This window comes from Ambystoma mexicanum, chromosome 2p, assembly GCF_040938575.1.
Source record: "Ambystoma mexicanum isolate Mex_15411 chromosome 2p, UKY_AmexF1_1, whole genome shotgun sequence".
NCBI classification, from domain to species: Eukaryota; Metazoa; Chordata; class Amphibia; order Caudata; family Ambystomatidae; genus Ambystoma; species Ambystoma mexicanum.
Window position 1 is genome coordinate 147240242 of NC_090923.1, and position 20809 is coordinate 147261050.

General features: G+C 56.3%; 1 protein-coding gene across 4 annotated transcripts in view; it reads right to left on the bottom strand.

Moving 5' to 3' along the window:
- The window catches only part of ALDH1L1 (aldehyde dehydrogenase 1 family member L1), a 685374-nt gene that overhangs the window by 75909 nt on the left and 588656 nt on the right, over positions 1 to 20809 (bottom strand). For all 4 annotated transcript variants that reach the window (XM_069643393.1, XM_069643394.1, XM_069643395.1 and 1 more), the window contains 2 exons: positions 12537 to 12635; positions 11645 to 11810 (listed from right to left, as the gene is read on the bottom strand). In XM_069643393.1, the coding sequence (XP_069499494.1) occupies positions 11645 to 11810; positions 12537 to 12635 (265 nt within the window). The remainder of the gene's footprint in view (positions 1 to 11644; positions 11811 to 12536; positions 12636 to 20809) is intronic.

Below are 20809 nucleotides of genomic sequence, written 5' to 3' on the forward strand. Positions count from 1 at the left end.
TAGGCCAATCGCGTGTACGCGCACTTTTGTCCAATTACACGCGATGACACCCTGACGTGCTGTCCAATTACACGCGATGAGACTCTGCCGTGCTGTCCAATTACACGCGATGAGACTCTGACGTGCAGTCTTTCCACGTGTGCTCTGTCATCACGTGCTGTGTGGGAAACACCTGTGCGGGTCACGTCACAGACGCGCTTACGCGCTGAGGCCCTTTGGTCCAATAGATTCGCGTATGCGTGCTGACGCGCTTAGGCGCTAAGGGCCTTTCCTCGGTTTTCACGCTGACGTGCAGCATTTTCACGTGCCAAATCACTCCGTACCAAGCTGGCCACGCGTAAGCACACGGAAGACCACGCTCCTGCCCAGAAGGCCAAACTATTGAGCCCCGAGCACGCTCCCACCTGCCATCTGCTGCTGCCTGACTGCCTGCTGCCCACGTGCACTGCAATTTGCTGCCTGCACATCAGCCAGGGGTGCTGTTGCTGTGACCACCCCTGCTGGAACCGAAGACTCCCGACTGGAATTCCATCGCTCCACAGCCCAGCCCCAGGACCCAGTTGCCCACCCACTCCTGCCTCTGGGGTTGTCATGTCGGGGCAAACACCATCTGTGACCACTGACAACCCCCGGCCAGAGAGGCAGAGGGGCACCAGCTTCAGTGCCACCGAAGTTGGTGTCCTGGTGGAGCAAGTCCTGGGGCAGTATGATGCCCTCTTCGGAAGTTCCCGCGCCGACAAGGAAGGACGGACTCGGATCTGGACTGACATTGTGACTACCATCAACGCGGAGGGGGTGGCAGTCCGGGACTTACAACATGTCAGGAAGCGCTGGGAGGACTTCAGGTCCAGGACCCTGAACAAGGCCCGGCGCCTCTTGAAGGCAGCGGATGCCAAGGGGCGCCGGGCCCACTTGTCGGAAGAACAGATGGGGGTCCTGGAACGCATATCCCCAGCGCTCCACGTCCAGGTCCTAGAGAAGCAGACCCGTCTGGAGTCGAGCGGTGAGTGTACATGCATCCTGATTGTGAGCAGTGCGTGTGGTGATTATTCGGTATTGTGCCGGTTGCACATCTGTTTGTATGGGGTCGAGTATGGGTGGGGGTGTACAGGGCCGTGGGGCTGACACATGCGAGGGCTGTAATGTGTGAGACATGGATGGTGCTTGTGTGTGTGGGCTTGCATGGCAAATGCAGTTGTGCGTGCACACATGTTTGGATGAATGTGTATGTAAGTAGACATGTCCGTGATGTCAGGAATGTATGTTGTTTCCGGCTGCATGTATGAGCACTGTGTACATGTGCATGTGTGTGTATTTGTCAAGGGTGCAACAGTGATGCAACATGGATGCATGTGACAGCGGATGTGGAAGCCTGATTGGCAGATGTGACATGGATGCCCGTCTGAACAGTGCGACACTTGGCAGAGGTGTAGACATGCATGCAAGTGTGGTGGTGTGTGTACATGTGTGGTGCACTTCCTGTGTTGCATGTGATGTCTGGCTCCCCTTTGGCTGCTGATGCTGTTGTATGTGTAGGGATGGTGGTGGCAGTTGCGATATGGCTGTGGTATGGCTCATGTGTGCGAGTTGCAATGACATGTGTGTTGGGGATTGTGATGACATGTCTGAGGTTTGCCAATGCCACTCATGTGCAACTGTCATGCGTGTATGTGTCCATTGTACAGTGCCCTGATGCCTGTGTTTTGTTTCTCCCTGTCTGCAGCGTCAACTGATGAAGAGGGCGGAGAAGGTGCTGTGGAGCACAGCGGCGGGGATCCGACCGCCAGCCGGAGACGCAAGGCCCGGCTCCCCTCCCGTGTTGTCATCTCGTCGGGGAGTGAGGAGTCCGGTGCCGCGTCCCAGGCCGCAGCTGCCGGGAGGAGGTCCAAGAGGCAGAGGTTGCAGTTGGACTCCTCGGCAGCAGAAGGGGCAGCTGGGACCCCACAGGGCCCAACAGGGGAAGATGGCACGGAGTCATCCAGGTTGGTGGGGGGTTTGGTGGAGGAGGGGGCCGTGCAAGCACCAGAGACGGGGTCTGGAGGTGGGGATCCCACTGGTGCTAGTGGTGCAGTGCAGGACCAGGGACAGGAGGCAGCACAGGCGGCCACGGAGGTGCCTGTGTGCAATCCTGTCCCCGATCCTGTCCCTGCATCATCTTGCACCAGCAGGGATGCCTACGTCCAGACCCGTTTTCAGGCAGGGGATGAGCTGACGTCAACTGGCCTTCCTCTGCCTGCGGACATGGCCATCCAGGTCCGGGTTGAGCCTGTCCTGGCTGGTGTGGCGTTGCGTCAACGGGCCATACGAGGTGACCTGCAGTCTTTTCATGGAGAGACTGCACGTCATCTCGAATGGCTCGTTGACCACGTCAGCCTGCTGGGACAGGTCACCCAGGCCGGATTCCTCCGTCTGATGGGGCTTGCTCCGACCCCCTCCTCAACTGGACCCCCTACGCGCCAGTCGTCCTCTGTGCCATCTTCCCACCCATCAGTCACCTGGGTGCCCTGTGGAGCTGCCTCTGACGGTGCGGCCAGGCTGGTGGAGGAGGCATCCCTGCCACAGTCGGGAGTCGGAGGTCCAGCAGGGGTGGCCACATCAACAACTGCACCCCAGCCGGCGGAGGATGTGCAGGCAGCAGGAGGCAGTGCACGGGCAGAGGCAGAGCAGCAGCAGCAGCAACATGGTGGGAGACATGAAGGCTCGGGGCTTTCGACATCGGAGGGGCAGGCATCGGCCGGAGGGCAGGGGGACCCAGGACAGAGAGTGTCTTCCGTGTGGCAGCGGTTGGGCCACGCCATAGGTGCGGAGCGGCGGCGGGCGGAAGAGGCGCGGCTCACAATGGTCAGGGCGGAGAACTCCATGCGGAGGGCCCTGAGGCGGGCCGAGTGCCTCGAGGCAATCCGCAGGGGGTTGGAGGAGGACACGGCGTCGTCCCTGCGGACCCTCGGGGCCATGGAACTGGACCGCCTCCGGGACATCGAACAGGAGTTCGATGATGCCCTGGCCCGGGACACCACGGAGTGAGCCGCTGGACTTGCCCGCCGCCTTTGTATATAGTTCTTTAGTTTTAGGTTTCCTTTCTTTCCTATTATGATTTGGAGTCGACGGACACTGCTCCACTTTTTGTATATAGTTGACTTTTAGGTAGGTTTTTTAGTAGGTTTCCTTTGTTCAGTTGGGCTCATGGACCCTTGGTAGTTTTTTTACATAGTTCTTTATTGCATGGAGATTTTTTTACATTTGACTTTGGCCAAATTTGTTTTGGATTCGGATTTGCAGTTGTGTGTTTTTATACGGACATGCAGCTTTTTTTTTCTCATTCACATTGTAGTTTGTTTTCTTTCTTTAGCAGGCTTTATTTTTTTCAATGCAATTTTGTTTCCATACTTCACTGTGTGGTATCATCTCATTGGTTTCATGCATGTCATGTTGTGTGTTTTCCCATTCAATTGCAACCATTGTGTGTGACGGACATGGGTTCATTAGCTTCATGAACATTGGGGGTGTAACATGTGATTTCCATTTCCATGTGGGTGAATGGGTTACTTGGTAGGGCTTTTTGGCTGTGGAGGCTGACCATTACGCACATGATTGGGGATTGTGAGGACCTGGTGGGGGCTGCCCCTGGTGGCTGGGGGGTGGGGGTGGTGGGAGACATGGGTGGGGGCCTGGTGGGGGCTGCCCATGGTGGCAGGGGGGTGGGGGTGGTGGGAGACATGGGTGGGGGCCTGGTGGAGGCTGCCCCTGCACTGCTGGGGGGTGGGGGTGGTGGGAGACATGAGTGGGGGCCTGGTGGAGGCTGCTCCTGCACTGCTGGGGGATGGGGGTGGTGGGAGACATGAGTGTGAGCCTGGTGGAGGCTGCCCCGGCACTGCTGGGGGGGTGGGGGTGGTGGGAGACATGAGTGGGGGCCTGGTGGAGGCTGCCCCTGCACTGCTGGGGGGTGGGGGTGGTGGGAGACATGGGTGGGGGCCTGGTGGGGGCTGACCCTGGTGGCTGGGGGGTGGGGGTGGTGGGAGACATGGGTGGGGGCCGGGTGGGGGCCTGGTGGGGGCTGCCCCTGGTGGCTGGGGGGTGGGGGTGGTGGGAGACATGAGTTGGGGCCTGGTGGAGGCTGCCCCTGCACTGCTGGGGGGCGGGGGTGGTGGGAGACATGAGTGGGGGCCTGGTGGAGGCTGCCCCTGCACTGCTGGGGGGTGGGGGTGGTGGGAGACATGAGTGGGGGCCTGGTGGAGGCTGCCCATGGTGGCAGGGGGGTGGGGGTGGTGGTAGACATGAGTGGGGGCCTGGTGGAGGCTGCCCCTGCACTGCTGGGGGGTGGGGGTGGTGGTAGACATGAGTGGGGGCCTGGTGGAGGCTGCCCCTGCACTGCTGGGGGGTGGGGGTGGGGGGAGACATGGGTGGGGGCCTGGTGGGGGCTGCCCCTGGTGGCTGGGGGTGGTGGTAGACATGAGTGGGGGCCTGGTGGAGGCTGCCCCTGCACTGCTGGGGGGTGGGGGTGGTGGGAGACATGGGTGGGGGCCTGGTGGGGGCTGCCCCTGCACTGCTGGGGGTGGGGGTGGTGGGAGACATGAGTGGGGGCCTGGTGGAGGCTGCCCCTGCACTGCTGGGGGGTGGGGGTGGTGGGAGACATGGGTGGGGGCCTGGTGGGGGCTGCCCCTGGTGGCTGGGGGGTGGGGGTGGTGGGAGACATGAGTGGGGGCCTGGTGGAGGCTGCCCATGGTGGCAGGGGGGTGGGATTGGTGGTAGACATGAGTGGGGGCCTGGTGGAGGCTGCCCATGGTGGCAGGGGGGTGGTGGTAGACATGAGTGGGGGCCTGGTGGAGGCTGCCCCTGCACTGCTGGGGGGTGGGGGTGGTGGGAGACATGGGTGGGGGCCTGGTGGGGGCTGCCCCTGGTGGCTGGGGGGTGGGGGTGGTGGTAGACATGAGTGGAGGCCTGGTGGAGGCTGCCCCTGCACTGCTGGGGGGTGGGGGTGGTGGGAGACATGGGTGGGGGCCTGGTGGGGGCTGCCCCTGGTGGCTGGGGGGTGGGGGGAGACATGGGTGGGGGCATGGTGGGGGCTGCCCCTGGTGGCTGGGGGGTGGGGGTGGTGGGAGACATGAGTTGGGGCCTGGTGGAGGCTGCCCCTGCACTGCTGGGGGGTGGGGGTGGTGGGAGACATGAGTGGGGGCCTGGTGGAGGCTGCCCCTGCACTGCTGGGGGGTGGGGGTGGTGGGAGACATGAGTGGGGGCCTGGTGGAGGCTGCCCCTGCACTGCTGGGGGGTGGGGGTGGTGGGAGACATGGGTGGGGGCCTGGTGGGGGCTGCCTCTGGTGGCTGGGGGGTGGGGGTGGTGGGAGACATGAGTGGGGGCCTGGTGGTGGCTGCCCATGGTGGCAGGGGGGTGGGGGTGGTGGTAGACATGAGTGGGGGCCTGGTGGAGGCTGCCCATGGTGGCAGGGGGGTGGTGGTAGACATGTGTGGGGGCCTGGTGGAGGCTGCCCCTGCACTGCTGGGGGTGGGGGTGGTGGGAGACATGGGTGGGGGCCTGGTGGGGGCTGCCCCTGGTGGCTGGGGGGTGGGGGTAGACATGAGTGGAGGCCTGGTGGAGGCTGCCCCTGCACTGCTGGGGGGTGGGGGTGGTGGGAGACATGAGTGGGGGCCTGGTGGAGGCTGCCCCTGGTGGCTGGGGGGTGGGGGTGGTGGGAGACATGAGTGGGGGCCTGGTGGAGGCTGCCCCTGCACTGCTGGGGGGTGGGGGTGGTGTTAGACATGGGTGGGGGCCTGGTGGGGGCTGCCCCTGGTGGCTGGGGGGTGGGGGTGGTGGGAGACATGAGTGGGGGCCTGGTGGAGGCTGCCCATGGTGGCAGGGGGGTGGGGGTGGTGGTAGACATGAGTGGAGGCCTGGTGGAGGCTGTCCATGGTGGCAGGGGGGTGGGGGTGGTGGTAGACATGAGTGGAGGCCTGGTGGAGGCTGCCCCTGCACTGCTGGGGGGTGGGGGTGGTGGGAGACATGGGTGGGGGCCTGGTGGGGGCTGCCCCTGGTGGCAGGGGGGTGGGGGTGGTGGGAGACATGGGTGGGGGCCTGGTGGGGGCTGCCCCTGGTGGCTGGGGGTGGGGGTGGTGGGAGACATGAGTTGGGGCCTGGTGGAGGCTGCCCCTGCACTGCTGGGGGGTGGGGGTGGTGGGAGACATGAGTGGGGGCCTGGTGGAGGCTGCCCCTGCACTGCTGGGGGTTGGGGGTGGTGGGAGACATGAGTGGGGGCCTGGTGGAGGCTGCCCCTGCACTGCTGGGGGGTGGGGGTGGTGGGAGACATGAGTGGGGGCCTGGTGGAGGCTGCCCCTGCACTGCTGGGGGGTGGGGGTGGTGTTAGACATGGGTGGGGGCCTGGTGGGGGCTGCCCCTGGTGGCTGGGGGGTGGGGGTGGTGGGAGACATGCGTGGGGGCCTGGTGGAGGCTGCCCATGGTGGCAGGGGGGTGGGGGTGGTGGTAGACATGAGTGGAGGCCTGGTGGAGGCTGCCCATGGTGGCAGGGGGGTGGGGGTGGTGGTAGACATGAGTGGAGGCCTGGTGGAGGCTGCCCCTGGTGGCTGGGGGGTGGGGGTGTGGGAGACATGAGTGGGGGCCTGGTGGTGGCTGCCCATGGTGGCAGGGGGGTGGGGGTGGTGGTAGACATGAGTGGGGGCCTGGTGGAGGCTGCCCATGGTGGCAGGGGGGTGGTGGTAGACATGTGTGGGGGCCTGGTGGAGGCTGCCCCTGCACTGCTGGGGGTGGGGGTGGTGGGAGACATGGGTGGGGGCCTGGTGGGGGCTGCCCCTGGTGGCTGGGGGGTGGGGGTAGACATGAGTGGAGGCCTGGTGGAGGCTGCCCCTGCACTGCTGGGGGGTGGGGGTGGTGGGAGACATGGGTGGGGGCCTGGTGGGGGCTGCCCCTGGTGGCTGGGGGGTGGGGGTAGTGGGAGACATGGGTGGGGGCATGGTGGGGGCTGCCCCTGGTGGCTGGGGGGTGGGGGTGGTGGGAGACATGAGTTGGGGCTTGGTGGAGGCTGCCCCTGCACTGCTGGGGGGTGGGGGTGGTGGGAGACATGAGTGGGGGCCTGGTGGAGGCTGCCCCTGCACTGCTGGGGGTTGGGGGTGGTGGGAGACATGAGTGGGGGCCTGGTGGAGGCTGCCCCTGCACTGCTGGGGGGTGGGGGTGGTGGGAGACATGAGTGGGGGCCTGGTGGAGGCTGCCCCTGCACTGCTGGGGGGTGGGGGTGGTGTTAGACATGGGTGGGGGCCTGGTGGGGGCTGCCCCTGGTGGCTGGGGGGTGGGGGTGGTGGGAGACATGAGTGGGGGCCTGGTGGAGGCTGCCCATGGTGGCAGGGGGGTGGGGGTGGTGGTAGACATGAGTGGAGGCCTGGTGGAGGCTGCCCATGGTGGCAGGGGGGTGGGGGTGGTGGTAGACATGAGTGGAGGCCTGGTGGAGGCTGCCCCTGCACTGCTGGGGGGTGGGGGTGGTGGGAGACATGGGTGGGGGCCTGGTGGGGGCTGCCCCTGGTGGCAGGGGGGTGGGGGTGGTGGGAGACATGGGTGGGGGCCTGGTGGGGGCTGCCCCTGGTGGCTGGGGGTGGGGGTGGTGGGAGACATGAGTTGGGGCCTGGTGGAGGCTGCCCCTGCACTGCTGGGGGGTGGGGGTGGTGGGAGACATGAGTGGGGGCCTGGTGGAGGCTGCCCCTGCACTGCTGGGGGGTGGGGGTGGTGGGAGACATGAGTGGGGGCCTGGTGGAGGCTGCCCCTGCACTGCTGGGGGGTGGTGGGAGACATGAGTGGGGGCCTGGTGGAGGCTGCCCCTGCACTGCTGGGGGGTGGGGGTGGTGGGAGACATGAGTGGGGGCCTGGTGGAGGCTGCCCCTGCACTGCTGGGGGGTGGGGGTGGGGGTGGTGGGAGACATGGGTGGGAGCCTGGTGGGGGCTGCCCCTGGTGGCTGGGGGGTGGGGGTGGTGGGAGAGATGAGTGGGGGCCTGGTGGAGGCTGCCCATGGTGGCAGGGGGTTGGGGGTGGTGGTAGACGTGAGTGGGGGCCTGGTGGAGGCTGCCCATGGTGGCAGGGGGGTGGGGGTGGTGGTAGACATGAGTGGGGGCCTGGTGGAGGCTGCCCATGGTGGCAGGGGGGTGGGGGTGGTGGTAGACATGAGTGGGGGCCTGGTGGAGGCTGCCCCTGCACTGCTGGGGGGTGGGGGTGGTGGGAGACATGGGTGGGGGCCTGGTGGGGGCTGCCCCTGGTGGCTGGGGGGTGGGGGTGGTGGGAGACATGAGGGGGGGCCTGGTGGAGGCTGCCCATGGTGGCAGGGGGGTGGGGGTGGTGGGAGACATGGGTGGGGGCCTGGTGGGGGCTGCCCCTGGTGGCTGGGGAGTGGGGGTGGTGGGAGACATGGGTGGGGGCCTGGTGGGGGCTGCCCCTGGTGGCTGGGGGGTGGGGGTGGTGGGAGACATGAGTTGGGGCCTGGTGGAGGCTGCCCCTGCACTGCTGGGGGGTGGGGGTGGTGGGAGACATGAGTGGGGGCCTGGTGGAGGCTGTCCCTGCACTGCTGGGGGGTGGGGTTGGTGGGAGACATGAGTGGGGGCCTGGTGGAGGCTGCCCCGGCACTGCTGGGGGGTGGGGGTGGTGGGAGACATGAGTGGGGGCCTGGTGGAGGCTGCCCATGGTGGCAGGGGGGTGGGGGTGGTGGTAGACATGAGTGGGGGCCTGGTGGAGGCTGCCCCTGCACTGCTGGGGGTGGGGGTGGTGGGAGACATGGGTGGGGGCTGCCCCTGGTGGCTGGGGGGTGGGGGTGGTGGGAGACATGGGTGGGGGCTGCCCCTGGTGGCTGGGGGGTGGGGGTGGTGTGAGACATGAGTTGGGGCCTGGTGGAGGCTGCCCCTGCACTGCTGGGGGGTGGGGGTGGTGGGAGACATGAGTGGGGGCCTGGTGGAGGCTGCCCCTGCACTGCTGGGGGGTGGGGGTGGTGGGAGACATGAGTGGGGGCCTGGTGGAGGCTGCCCATGGTGGCAGGGGGGTGGGGGTGGTGGTAGACATGAGTGGGGGCCTTGTGGAGGCTGCCCCTGCACTGCTGGGGGGTGGTGGTAGACATGAGTGGGGGCCTGGTGGAGGCTGCCCCTGCACTGCTGGGGGGTGGGGGTGGTGGGAGACATGGGTGGGGGCCTGGTGGGGGCTGCCCCTGGTGGCTGGGGGGAGACATGGGTGGGGGCCTGGTGGAGGGTGGCCATGGTGGCAGGGGGGTGGGGGTGGTGGGAGACATGGGTGGGGGCCTGGTGGAGGCTGCCCCTGCACTGCTGGGGGTGGGGGTGGTGGGAGACATGAGTGGGGGCCTGCTGGAGGCTGCCCCTGGGGGGTGGGGGTGGTGGGAGACATGGGTGGGGGCCTGGTGGAGGATGCCCCTGCACTGCCTGGGGGTAGGGGTGGTGGGAGACATGAGTGGGGGCCTGGTGGAGGCTGCCCTTGGTGGCTGGGGGGTGGGGGTGGTGGGAGACATGGGTGGGGGCCTGCTGGCAGGTGCCCCACAGTGCTGGGGGGTGGGAGTGGTGGGCGACATGCATTGTTGATCAGTAGTGCAAGGTGACATGTGGGTTGGCTGGGGGGCATGCCCATGGTGGATGGGCTGCCTGCGGGACATGAGCAGGGGTGCAGGGTAGTCCCCCGTGGTGTGGGCTGCCTGCAGGGGCCGTGGAGGTTGTGGAGCGTACACCTGGGAGGACCCACGCGGCCAATTCATGTGTAGTACTCCCCAGAACCCCTGAAATACACATTCCCTGCTGGTATCGCGTGTGCAACTTCCCGCGCACCCCTGAAATACACGTACCCTGCTCGCACTGGGACAATCGCGTGTGGAACTTCCCGCGCACCCCTGAAATACACGTACCCTGCTCGCACTGGGACTATCGCGTGTGGAACTTCCCGCGCACCCCTGAAATACACGTACCCTGCTCGCACTGGGTCAATCGCGTGTGGAACTTCCCGCGCACCCCTGTAATACACGTACCCTGATGAAATCGCGTGTGGAACTTCCCGCGCACCCATGGAATACACGTACCCTGCTCGCACTGGCCCATTCGCGTGTGGAACTTCCCGCGCACCCCTGAAATGCACGTATCCTGCAGAAATCGCGTGTGGAACTTGCCGCGCACCCCTGAAATACACGTACCCTGCTGAAATCGCGTGTGGAACTTCCCGCGCACCCATGGAATACACGTACCCTGCTCGCACTGGCCCATTCGCGTGTGGAACTTCCCGCGCACCCCTGAAATGCACGTATCCTGCAGAAATCGCGTGTGGAACTTCCCGCGCACCCCTGAAATACACGTACCCTGCTCGCACTGGGACTATCGCGTGTGGAACTTCCCGCGCACCCCTGAAATACACGTACCCTGCTCGCACTGGGTCAATCGCGTGTGGAACTTCCCGCGCACCCCTGTAATACACGTACCCTGATGAAATCGCGTGTGGAACTTCCCGCGCACCCATGGAATACACGTACCCTGCTCGCACTGGCCCATTCGCGTGTGGAACTTCCCGCGCACCCCTGAAATGCACGTATCCTGCAGAAATCGCGTGTGGAACTTCCCGCGCACCCCTGAAATTCACGTACCCTGCTTGCACGGGGCCAGTCGCGTGTGGAACTTCCCGCGCACCCCTGCAATACACGTTCCCCGCTTGCCGTTTGCTGTTTGCCAGCCTGGTGAACTGGTCCAGGGTTAGCGCAGCCCTTTGCGATTATTTAGCGATTTTGATGGCTTTTCCTTGCGCGAGGGCGTTCTTGGGGGCGTTACTGGCGCTGCTGCAGGGTCGCTGCGATTCTCTGCGCCACGGCTGGTTTGGAAGCCTGAAATCCATGAATACGCTGTGCGCGGAAATCGGTTTTAGCGCACGTGCCTGGCGCAGTCAATCGCACGCGGACACTCTGCGCCAGCCGCTTGCGACACTTTTCTGCGAAATTCTATGAATTACCCTGTTAATGTCTTGCCTGCCATTCTTCTTTTGTTGTACGCATGTTTAGGCGGTATTTTAAGTTAAAAAATATCCATTACCTGCTACTGGATGTTCTCGCCCAGCGCTTTAATTTCATTAGAATCACACAGGCACTGTGGGAATGTCATCACATGACATATGAAAAGCACAGATAGTAACTTTATGCCCGTTGACCTCAAACATTCTTATATCCAAAGCTCAAGGAAGTTCTCTCTTAATGAACAAGGACGGTAAAAAAAAATAAACTACTAACACTACCAAAAGGCAATGGTTAAATCACAGAGGTTACAAAACAGTCCACAGGGATCAACATAGATGGAGCTATTGCCTTCCCTTGATATCTACAAAAATGGTGATCATATTCCCTCAGCCATGTGGGGCCACTTTGAGAAGTAGGAATTCTCTGAAGGAGAACACCACACTCCATATATTACATGTAGATTAAGATTACAGCATTTGTAGTGATTTCACTCCCATACACTTTCAAAGTTTTCTGAGACATTCAATGAGTTTTTCCATCTCCTGAATTACAACATGGTGCCAGCTGCAAAGAAAGTTGCATTATTTCTAGAGCTGGCATTCAGCCATAAAGGCATACCATTGGGAGAGATGAAAAAAGCAAACATTATAATCTGTCAACAGCTCCCACCTACCTGGCCGAGGGACTTGCTTTCCACCGTAGACCAGTGTCGCCCCCTCCTTTATTCCATTCTGGCAATATTCAACAAGCTTGTCGAGATGCGCCTTGTGGTTCTGCGGCCCATGATCAGTCGATCGGTCCAAGGGATCCCCAATCTTCATCTTCTTCACTTCTTCCACCTACCAAATGTAAATTTAACATGTTCCGGTGTTTAGGCATTAGCATGTGTATACATATATTCAACGGAACATGTTTAAACATTCAAGCTGGGACTGGCTATAAAGCAGCTTACAGATGAAAGCAAAGAATGAATGCCCCGAAAATGTGGTTCTAATCCCATCTTTGGCGCACAACGCAAATTGCGCGATTATGGAAAATCGTTTATCTACAGGAGCCTCAAATCGTAAACATCTGTAATGTATAATTCACTATCCTCAAAACGGCTCTGATACTGTGAACATGATGATGACAGGAATTACCACTACTTAAATAGTGCACACTGTAAACTGAATTGCACTTGGGCGCTTACATAGTAGGCAATACTTGTGGCTTGTACACTATTATATCCCAGCATATTATACCCTAATATGGATAGATGATACTATACAGCTGCAGAATTATTAGCACAACTGTCCAGTATACCCCAAGGGTGCAATTAAGAGCAAATGGGTGCGTAACCATATTAATGTCTTGCTCACTCTGACATGGACCCATATTAAGTGATAATGAATCCTGCTGTTGGGTAGCTGCTTAAGTTATCCACAAGCGCCATGCGGTTGCTAGGGAAGATACTCAGATAAAGGAACTCATCGCTAAATCCTCATTCTCTGACCCCGGACACATCTTGCCTGAATGCTCATGCCCAGGAAGGTGTGGATCTAAGATGGCCATTGCATTGGACCCACCACTTTCTGGAGAAACTCATCATGAATGGCCTCCTCTATGAAGAGACGTCCCGCCGCGATGCAGTTCTCCCCTTTGTTGAAGAACACAGCACTCATCCCCTGAAGGAAAAAAGATGGAAGGCAAGGATCAATGAAGAACATGCACTTGCTGCGAAATTATATGAAAACCACACGTATGTCATCTTCGTTCACAGTTTTAATAAAAACATTATTTCAGGATTGCATGACAGCTCTTCATTTTGTTTCTGTTGGATATTGCATCCTAATCTACTGTGATATGTTTTAAGACATTCCCCTAGGACAAGCTAGCATGATTGCATTCAAAGATGAACTGAATTAAATACATTTATCCACATGTGGGCCTTTTCTTGAGTGTTCAGTGGAACTTCGATCCGTAGTTAAGGTAAAACGGAGTTACATAGGAAATCAAACAAATGAACTGCTAATAACTTGACTTGTGCAAAAGATTTTACCAACAGCAAAGGTTTGGCAGGCCCCCTCCACCGTCTGGAAAGTTTCAGAAGATTCTTTGCAAAATAAGAAAAGTTGTTAAGAAAACAAAAAATGGAGTTTCGGCCTACTCCCCATTCATTTTCCCCCTGTACAAAAACGGTCCATTTTAGCCGGACCGCACAGCTCAAATCATTGGACGGATTTGAACCAGGTCCAAAACAACTTGGGCACAAAATATTGACTAGTGATCCCTTTTGTGGTTATTCCTCCCCGTACTTTCTAAAATATTTGACGGAGAATGGGATGCCCTTCTCCAAAATAAACAGCTCTATCTTGGGTAAATTACACATTACATATGTATTCCTCTGCAACTCTGGAGGAGAGGAGCCAATTGTCCAAACTCTGAAAACTCCTGAACTATTAGTGTTTCAGATATACATTCAACTGCACCTTCTTTAAAACTCCTGTACTAGGAAACTATGTACATTTATATTCACTTCCTTATCTTTTTCACCTATACCTTGTTTTGTAAAGTATCTGTGCATTGTATTCACTAAAACTAGTTTCTTCTTAATTGCAATTTAATATCCATGGTGAATTAAAACAGTCTGAACTGGAGTTGCTGATATTCTCTTTAATGTCTTCCAGTACATCCATGCACTCCAACCTATGGCACAAGGTCAATAATGAATCAGACACCATGAGAGGGTTCACCACATGTCTTTGTTCAAACGTGGTCTCCTCTGTACTGGCCCTCCTCTTTCTCCTCCCCACGTGATCTGGGCTGTGCCTTCCCACGTGACAGCTGTACTGGCTTCATACGACATCACAAACCCTCCGTTCTTACCAAAATGTATTTTCTCAGTTCATCTCTTCTATAAGTCTCTGAGGTTGGTTCCTCGCCCGCTGGGGCATCTCCATCAGACTTAATTGCGGGTAACCATCACTATCGATCGAAGGTGAGCTGACTTGCTCCTCGCTAGAGTCTCCCCCAAGCTCCTTCGTAGGGAGCATCCCATTCCTACGGATCAGCGTCTTCTGTGGAAGATCTTGTCATGATGATCCCAGGCATCCTCTTGAAGTGCGAGGAATGAGGAATTTCAGGTCACTTATCTCCTATCCCCTTCAGCCGTGACGACAGATCCTTTGACCTGAATGACCATCAGTGGTTATTTGTCAAAGGCGGTGGTATGTTTCAGAGTCTGGGGCTGGCGCACTATTACGATGTCCCCCACCTCCAGATTATTCTCACAAGCTCTCCTAGACACATCAGCTCGCTTTTTCATGGTTTCCTTGGCATTCAGGTCTTGTTTCCTCATCTCAGGGTCTCTTGTATAATTTTCCTCCGGGATCATGACATGTGGGATTTTGGTGCGCATGTTCCGCCAAAACATCACTTCTGATGGTGCTTTTCCCATGGTGCTGTGGGGTGTGTTGCGATAGTCACGCAGCAGCCGATATCAAATCTTCTCCACAGGCTCTCCCGTCAGATGTGGAATTTGCACATTTCTCTTGATGTTGCTAATAAAGCGCTCTACTGTCCCATTAGCCTGTGGCCATAATGGCGTGACTCGTCTGTGGGTGAAGCCCATGTACTCTGCGAATGTCGTGAAATCCTCTCCCCGTGAACAGGGGAGAGGACAATGATTTTACTATTCTTGGTATCTCATAGGCAGCGAACATCCTATCCAGCGCAGGTATGGTGTGGCAGGCAGCGGTGGAAGGCACCACTTGTAGATCGGGGAACCAAGCGCAATATGGATTCTTCCCCTTCCATGGGTCCAAATAAGTCCACCGCCATCTCATCCCATGCCCTCTGGAAGGTCGATCATGCACAGCAGCTCAGGGTGCATGTTGGGGTTGATCACTGCGCATGTGGGACCTTGACGGAGCAGTGCTTCTACCTGCATATCCAACTGGGGAAACCATACCTTTTTCCGTAGCATTCTTTTGGTGGATACAATCCCACGGTGTCCTTCGTATGCGAGTTCTGGAATGTTTCTTTGTAGAGTCCCTGGAATTACTATTTTCGTTCCTTTGAGTAAAAGCCCTTCTTCTGACCGAGCCAGCTCCTCCCTCACTGCCACCAAGCAGCTGAGGTCTTGTTGAATGCCGGATTGATGCTCTCACCCGCGCACTGTGCCTGCTTCCACTGACTCGACTCCATGCATCTGAATATAATATGCATGGCTTGGTCATCTTCCGTTGCCTGCGCAAGGTGTGTGATTTCAATTCCTTTCGGAGTGGCTTCATGCACAATGTAGTGTATTTTATTTTGTATTTTTTTTATTTCTTGCTTTTTAACCATTTAAAAGGTTTTTACAAGTGTCTTATTGTCTTTGAAGTTTTGATTCACCACTTATGTGAAGAGAAGTCACGGAGTAGAGTATGGTTTGGGCGGTTCATGATTTATAGGGTCTGGAACTAATGCCGGGGTGTTGATTTTCTTTAGTGCTGTGTCTAGAAATTTCGCAGTGTATATATTGATCTGGGGGGTATGGGCAAGAGGTTCTTACGTGGATATCTTGACAGGAAGTCAGCAGGGTTGTCATCTTTCCCTGGGCAATGGATGATAGGCAAACTGTAGTCCTGCAGTCTCAGAGCCCACCATGCAATTCTAGGAGGCATGTTGGCTTGCGGGTTGGTGGACACTGTGAAAGGTTTCCCATAGAGAAAAAGATGAAAATGTTCACAGGCCCAGACCAACGCTAGGCCTTCTTTTTCCGCTTGGGAGTATGCTTGTTCAGTCCTTGACAGGCTTCTGCTGGCGTATGAGATGATGTGACACGCCCCGCTGTCTTTGGGATCAATCTGTGTCAGAATGGTGCCCAACCCAACAGGGTTAGCGTCCATGATTAGTTCTGTCTCTCTTGTCGTGTTGATGTATGCCATGTTTTTGGCATCGGCTATCCATTGTCGTATTGTCTCAAATGCCTGTTGGCATGTGCTTGTCCACAGAAATGTAGCTTGCTGTTTCATCAAGGCTCTTAAGGGTTCACTGACTGGATATAACATGTACAATAACTAGCGAGACCCAAAAAGGATTGTAGATTTGAAAAAGTATGTTGGTGGGTCTGTCTCAGTGATAACGGTCACTTTCTCTATGTCCGGGGTCATGCCTTGCGCCAAGAATAAGTGTCCAAAATGAATTGAAGAGTGTGCTTTCTGAATTCACATTTTTCTCTATTGAGTGTGAGGTGGGCTTCTTCAAGTGCCATGCAAACTCTCGTGAGATTGTTATCGTGTTGTTCTTGACCTTGCCCAAATACCAGGATGTCATCACTATAATTTAAGTAATTGGGGATGTGCTTTATGACATTATGCATCTCTGCCTGAAAGATTTCTGCGGCCTACGAGACTCCAAAACTGAGGTGCTTGTATCTATACAGCCCTAGATGTGTGACAAATGTGGTTATGTATCTAGACTCCTTACTTCGTTCCAGTTGATGGTAACCTTTGTTAAGGTCCAGTTTTGAAAACACAGTGGCGCCATTTAGCAGATGTACCATGTGGGTGATCCGAGGGGCTCGATGCCGCTCCCTCAGTATAGCTTCATTCGGCCGGCGCATGTCCACACATATCCTGATATTTTGTGAGTCTTTCTTGGGCACTGGAAATATTGGTGACACCCACGGAGTAGGGCCTACTGCAGGCTCTATGATGTCTGCGTCAAGTAATCTGTGTAGTTCCTCCTGAACTTGTCGTTGTAGGTTCACTGCGATTCGATAGTATTGGGCTATTGGCGGTACTTGTGGATTTATGTGTAGGCTAATTTGTCAATCTTTTAGTTTTCCCAGACCTGTGAACACGGTTGGGAATAGTAGTTCTATCTTGGCGGATGGATCCAGGTATTTGTGGGCCATGAGTCTATAGAGTACATGTATGAGACCCATGTCTATGGCAGCTTTGAAACTTAGAATACACCCACTCTCTGTGGTGGCCTCCAGGAGATGCATGAGTAGCCTTTTTGTCTGTGTTTTATATCTGCATTGTGGCATGAAATACCCCTTGCAGGGTAGGGGGCTTCTCAAGCCATATGGGTAAAAGGGGCATGTGGGAGGTTGTTATAAACCTCTTCGCTTATGAAGTTTACTGTGGCTCCTGTGTCCACTAGGAATTCAGCCGCCATGTTATTCACTTGTAGGAGTAATATTGGGCTTTGTTCCTTTGCCGTCGGGTTGCCGAGTGTATAGATGTAGCCTTGCTTCCGTGGTTCTTCAAGGATTCTCTCTTCGTCACATGTCTTCTTCAGATGATTCACTGGATATGCTGCCTGTTTGAGACTGCTTAACCAAGCACCAAACGTACCTTTTGGATGGCGTCCTGGGTCTGCAATTTATTGTCTTACTGGACCTCCATTCCACTGGTGCCCTCTTGCGGTTTTTCTTCTTCCCTCTTGTCTCCGTCGACGAGGTGTCTCATAGTGGCTCATAGGGTTGGTTTGATGTCCTTGGGGACTCTGTATCCGTCTATCCCATCCTTATGCTGGTCTCCCGCCATTTCCTTTACCTTATGCCTGGCTGCGTTGCATGCAGCATACAGCTTTGAAATGGTTGTCACCCCCACAGGCCGTGCATTGTTGTCCTGTAGCCGGGAGCATATCTTTGTGAGGGAACTTGTATACACACCTGTAGCAGAATGGTTCTCCATTACCTTTGTTGGGTGGCATTGTGTCCAATTTGTGGCCATTCTCTGCCTTCCCATGCAAGATCTTGATGTCACTCAGACCCTCCATTTGAAGTGCTATTGCCACGTCTGACCGTGCCAGGCATAGGATCTCTTCTAGGGACCGCGGTTTCTGTAGCAGCCTCTTCTGAAATCAGGACACTCACATCATGAGATGATCTGGGACCTTGGTGCCTCGTCATTCAAATCATTGTTGAAAATCGCAGTGTTTTAGTCGAATGCGGAGACACATGACATAGGAGTCCATGGATTCACCCTTTTGTTGCTTAGTCGTGTGGAACACGTGCCATTCATAATCCACGTCGGTGTGGGGCGTGAAGTAGAAAGTGAGAGCTGTCTTGAGGTTGGTGTAGGTGTCCGTGGAGGTAATCGGCAGTTCATCCGCGATATCACGTACATTGGTGCCCATGGACCGGCTCAATAGGCTGTGATTTTTGTCTTCTTCTAGGGGTTTTATGGCTTTGATGTAGACCTCGAAGTCTCTCATCCAACATCTTCATCTAGGACCCAAACTGCTGGTCTCCGATACGTCAAAATGGGTAGGCAGTTGCGTGATTAAGTTTTCCTGGAGTATTGAAGGTAGAACTGCTGGCGGGGTGACAGGCACCGTCAGTTCCTCCTCCTTTGACATCTTAGTTCGATATCGGGCCATTGGGAGGTGCGATGTGGCCCTCCCTTGGCTGTGATATTCCGTGTTGGTTGTGAAGTTTGCGTGGAGGCCCCTATGGCCAGACTAGTGCCCCTGTGTGTCTTATCTCCGCCACAGGCCCAGAAAGGATTTACTAGAGTGCGTTCCACAGCTGCTTGCTCCGAGCGCACACACACACAGTGCGCGGGTCCTGTCTTGTTCTGACTTGGAGGAGTGCGTCTGAGCTTCCTAGGACGGTTTCTGAACCTCTTCTGAAATTCAATGCAGGCCTGAAGGGAGCCTGCCATTTGATGAAGAATGTTCAATATTGCACGTGAGATTGCACAATCAATGTATTCACTTACGCTTGCTAGTGCGCACACACGTGCAACTCAGAGAAGAAAGTGCGAGCTGCGTTGGTTTCCGGGCCTCACACTCGCTTCTTTGAACATAACGTGCACCAACTGCTGTGCCCGCAATCTACTGGCTCCCCAGCCGAACTCCGTACCTGGACACCTCTTGAGCTGCGCTGCCCATTAAACGCCACCACTCGGTGCCGGGTCGCTGGACTGCTCCGGTGGTGAGATGGTGTTGGGCACAGCTTCTGCCAGCAAAAATGCCTCAGACGCGGGGACTGGTAGTGAGAATTCTCATTCTATGGCTAATTTCCCTCACCTAGTGAGTCCCCCAGCAGCTTTGCTGGATTTCTGGAGTTTATTTTTCCACTTGGTAAGAGTGTGAGCCTTTTGCCCACTCTTACCAGTGTTTTGCCATGTGTATTCCTACTGCTTGTGTGTTTTTGGGCTATGGAGCACACCCCTCTATGAGCCCCAGTTGTGTGTGTGTTACACAGCACCTTCATTGCAGTAACACAGGGTTGTCTTTAAGACTTCCCTCTGACTCCATTTTCTGGGGCTGACTACCGTCCCCCAGGAGTAGGTAAAGTTGCCATTAACTTTACATAATCACATTTAAAACTGCAGACCCAGTACACCCCATTTTACATGGAGTATTGGAAAGAGTTAATTCCTATCCCTTTTCGTCTGTGCCTCTTGGAGCTTTGTTTTGCTCTTTTAACATTTAGACTTGGCTGGTGGCAGTGGCATCTACCCTACCTTTTCTACTGCGATTATACTATATAAACGTGATTATATTAGCCTCGAACATAAACCCGCTTGACCAAATACTCTTTCTTTTGGCTCCGGTGGGGTGTATTCGCCATTTCTTTTTGTTAAAGTCCTTTTTTTACTTTGCACGGCAAACCAGGTTTGCCTTCTTTGTTCACCGTCTATTGGTGGGTTTCTGCAGAGAAGCCCCCCTCTTGGTGCCTGGGTGTCTAGGTGGGCTGAATGTAAGGGAGGGGTGTAATCACCCCCTGCACAAGGTATCCTAGGAAACCCAAGTTGCACTTTGCCATGATTGGCTGGGGTGGTTGTCTGGGCCGGCCAACCCCCCTGCTGCGTGATTGACAGCCAGGCTGTTTGAATGGGGGATTTTCTCATAAACGGCAGGACTCTTGGACTGGAAGTCAGAGTCGCCACTGGAACTACAAGGAACCGAAGAGAAGCGGAGAAGAAGACGGCTACTGCAACTACCAAGTCCCGGTAAAGCCCTGCTGCAGTCCTGAGCTATCTTCCTTTCGACGACCAGAGAAGATCCAGTCAGGAGTCTTCTTCCCTTGAGCCTGGTGGGGTCAACCAGCTCACCTTCCACAGCCAGAGGATCCTCTTCGTGGTCGAAATCACTGCACACCGCTGTAGTGGTCCAGATAGCCATCTGAAGAACATCTCCCTTTTTAAAGGAGTGCACCTTATATTCACCGTCGCTGCTGCTGGCCTCATCCCTGGGTAGTGCAGCTCACTCCAGACGTCCTACTTCTTGTCCCCACGACTGAAGAGCCAGGAACTGTGAGTTTGCAGGAAACTACCAGGAACAACTGCCGTGGCACCAGCTTCATCCGAGAATAAGGTACTGTGTCCAACTTCGAGGAACGGGGGTGAACCCCTTTTCTCCTCATCCAAGGCTCGTCCGCGTCTTTTCTCCTTCTTATAACATTTGCTTCCTCTGTTGACAATAGCCAAGTACTCCTGGCATCCTTGAATCTTGAATTATCTGACTGTGATCCTCGACAATAGGAACCCTGTTCCACCTAACACTGGCGCAGGCCTATTGACTTTTATCTGTGGGTTAGAAAGTGTTCTCTGATTCTGTCTGCCTTGACAAAAGTATTGCTGATGATTTTTGCCCCAACTCTCTTGTGGTAACTCAGGTGCTAAGTGTGGTTTTACCCCGGTAACATTTCTTCCCGCGGGTATGCGTATCTTTAGTAAGACCGAACTGTCATTACTTTCAAAAAGTGATCGCATATGTATTCCCGGTAACGTCTGTTTCACAACACCGGTCCAGAAAATCATAAGGTACTTACCTTGAGTTGTTTCAACCAAAGTGAATTGGTTGTGTGTAGTGTATTTTACGTGTAGTTTTAATTTTAATAGGGGTGAAGTGC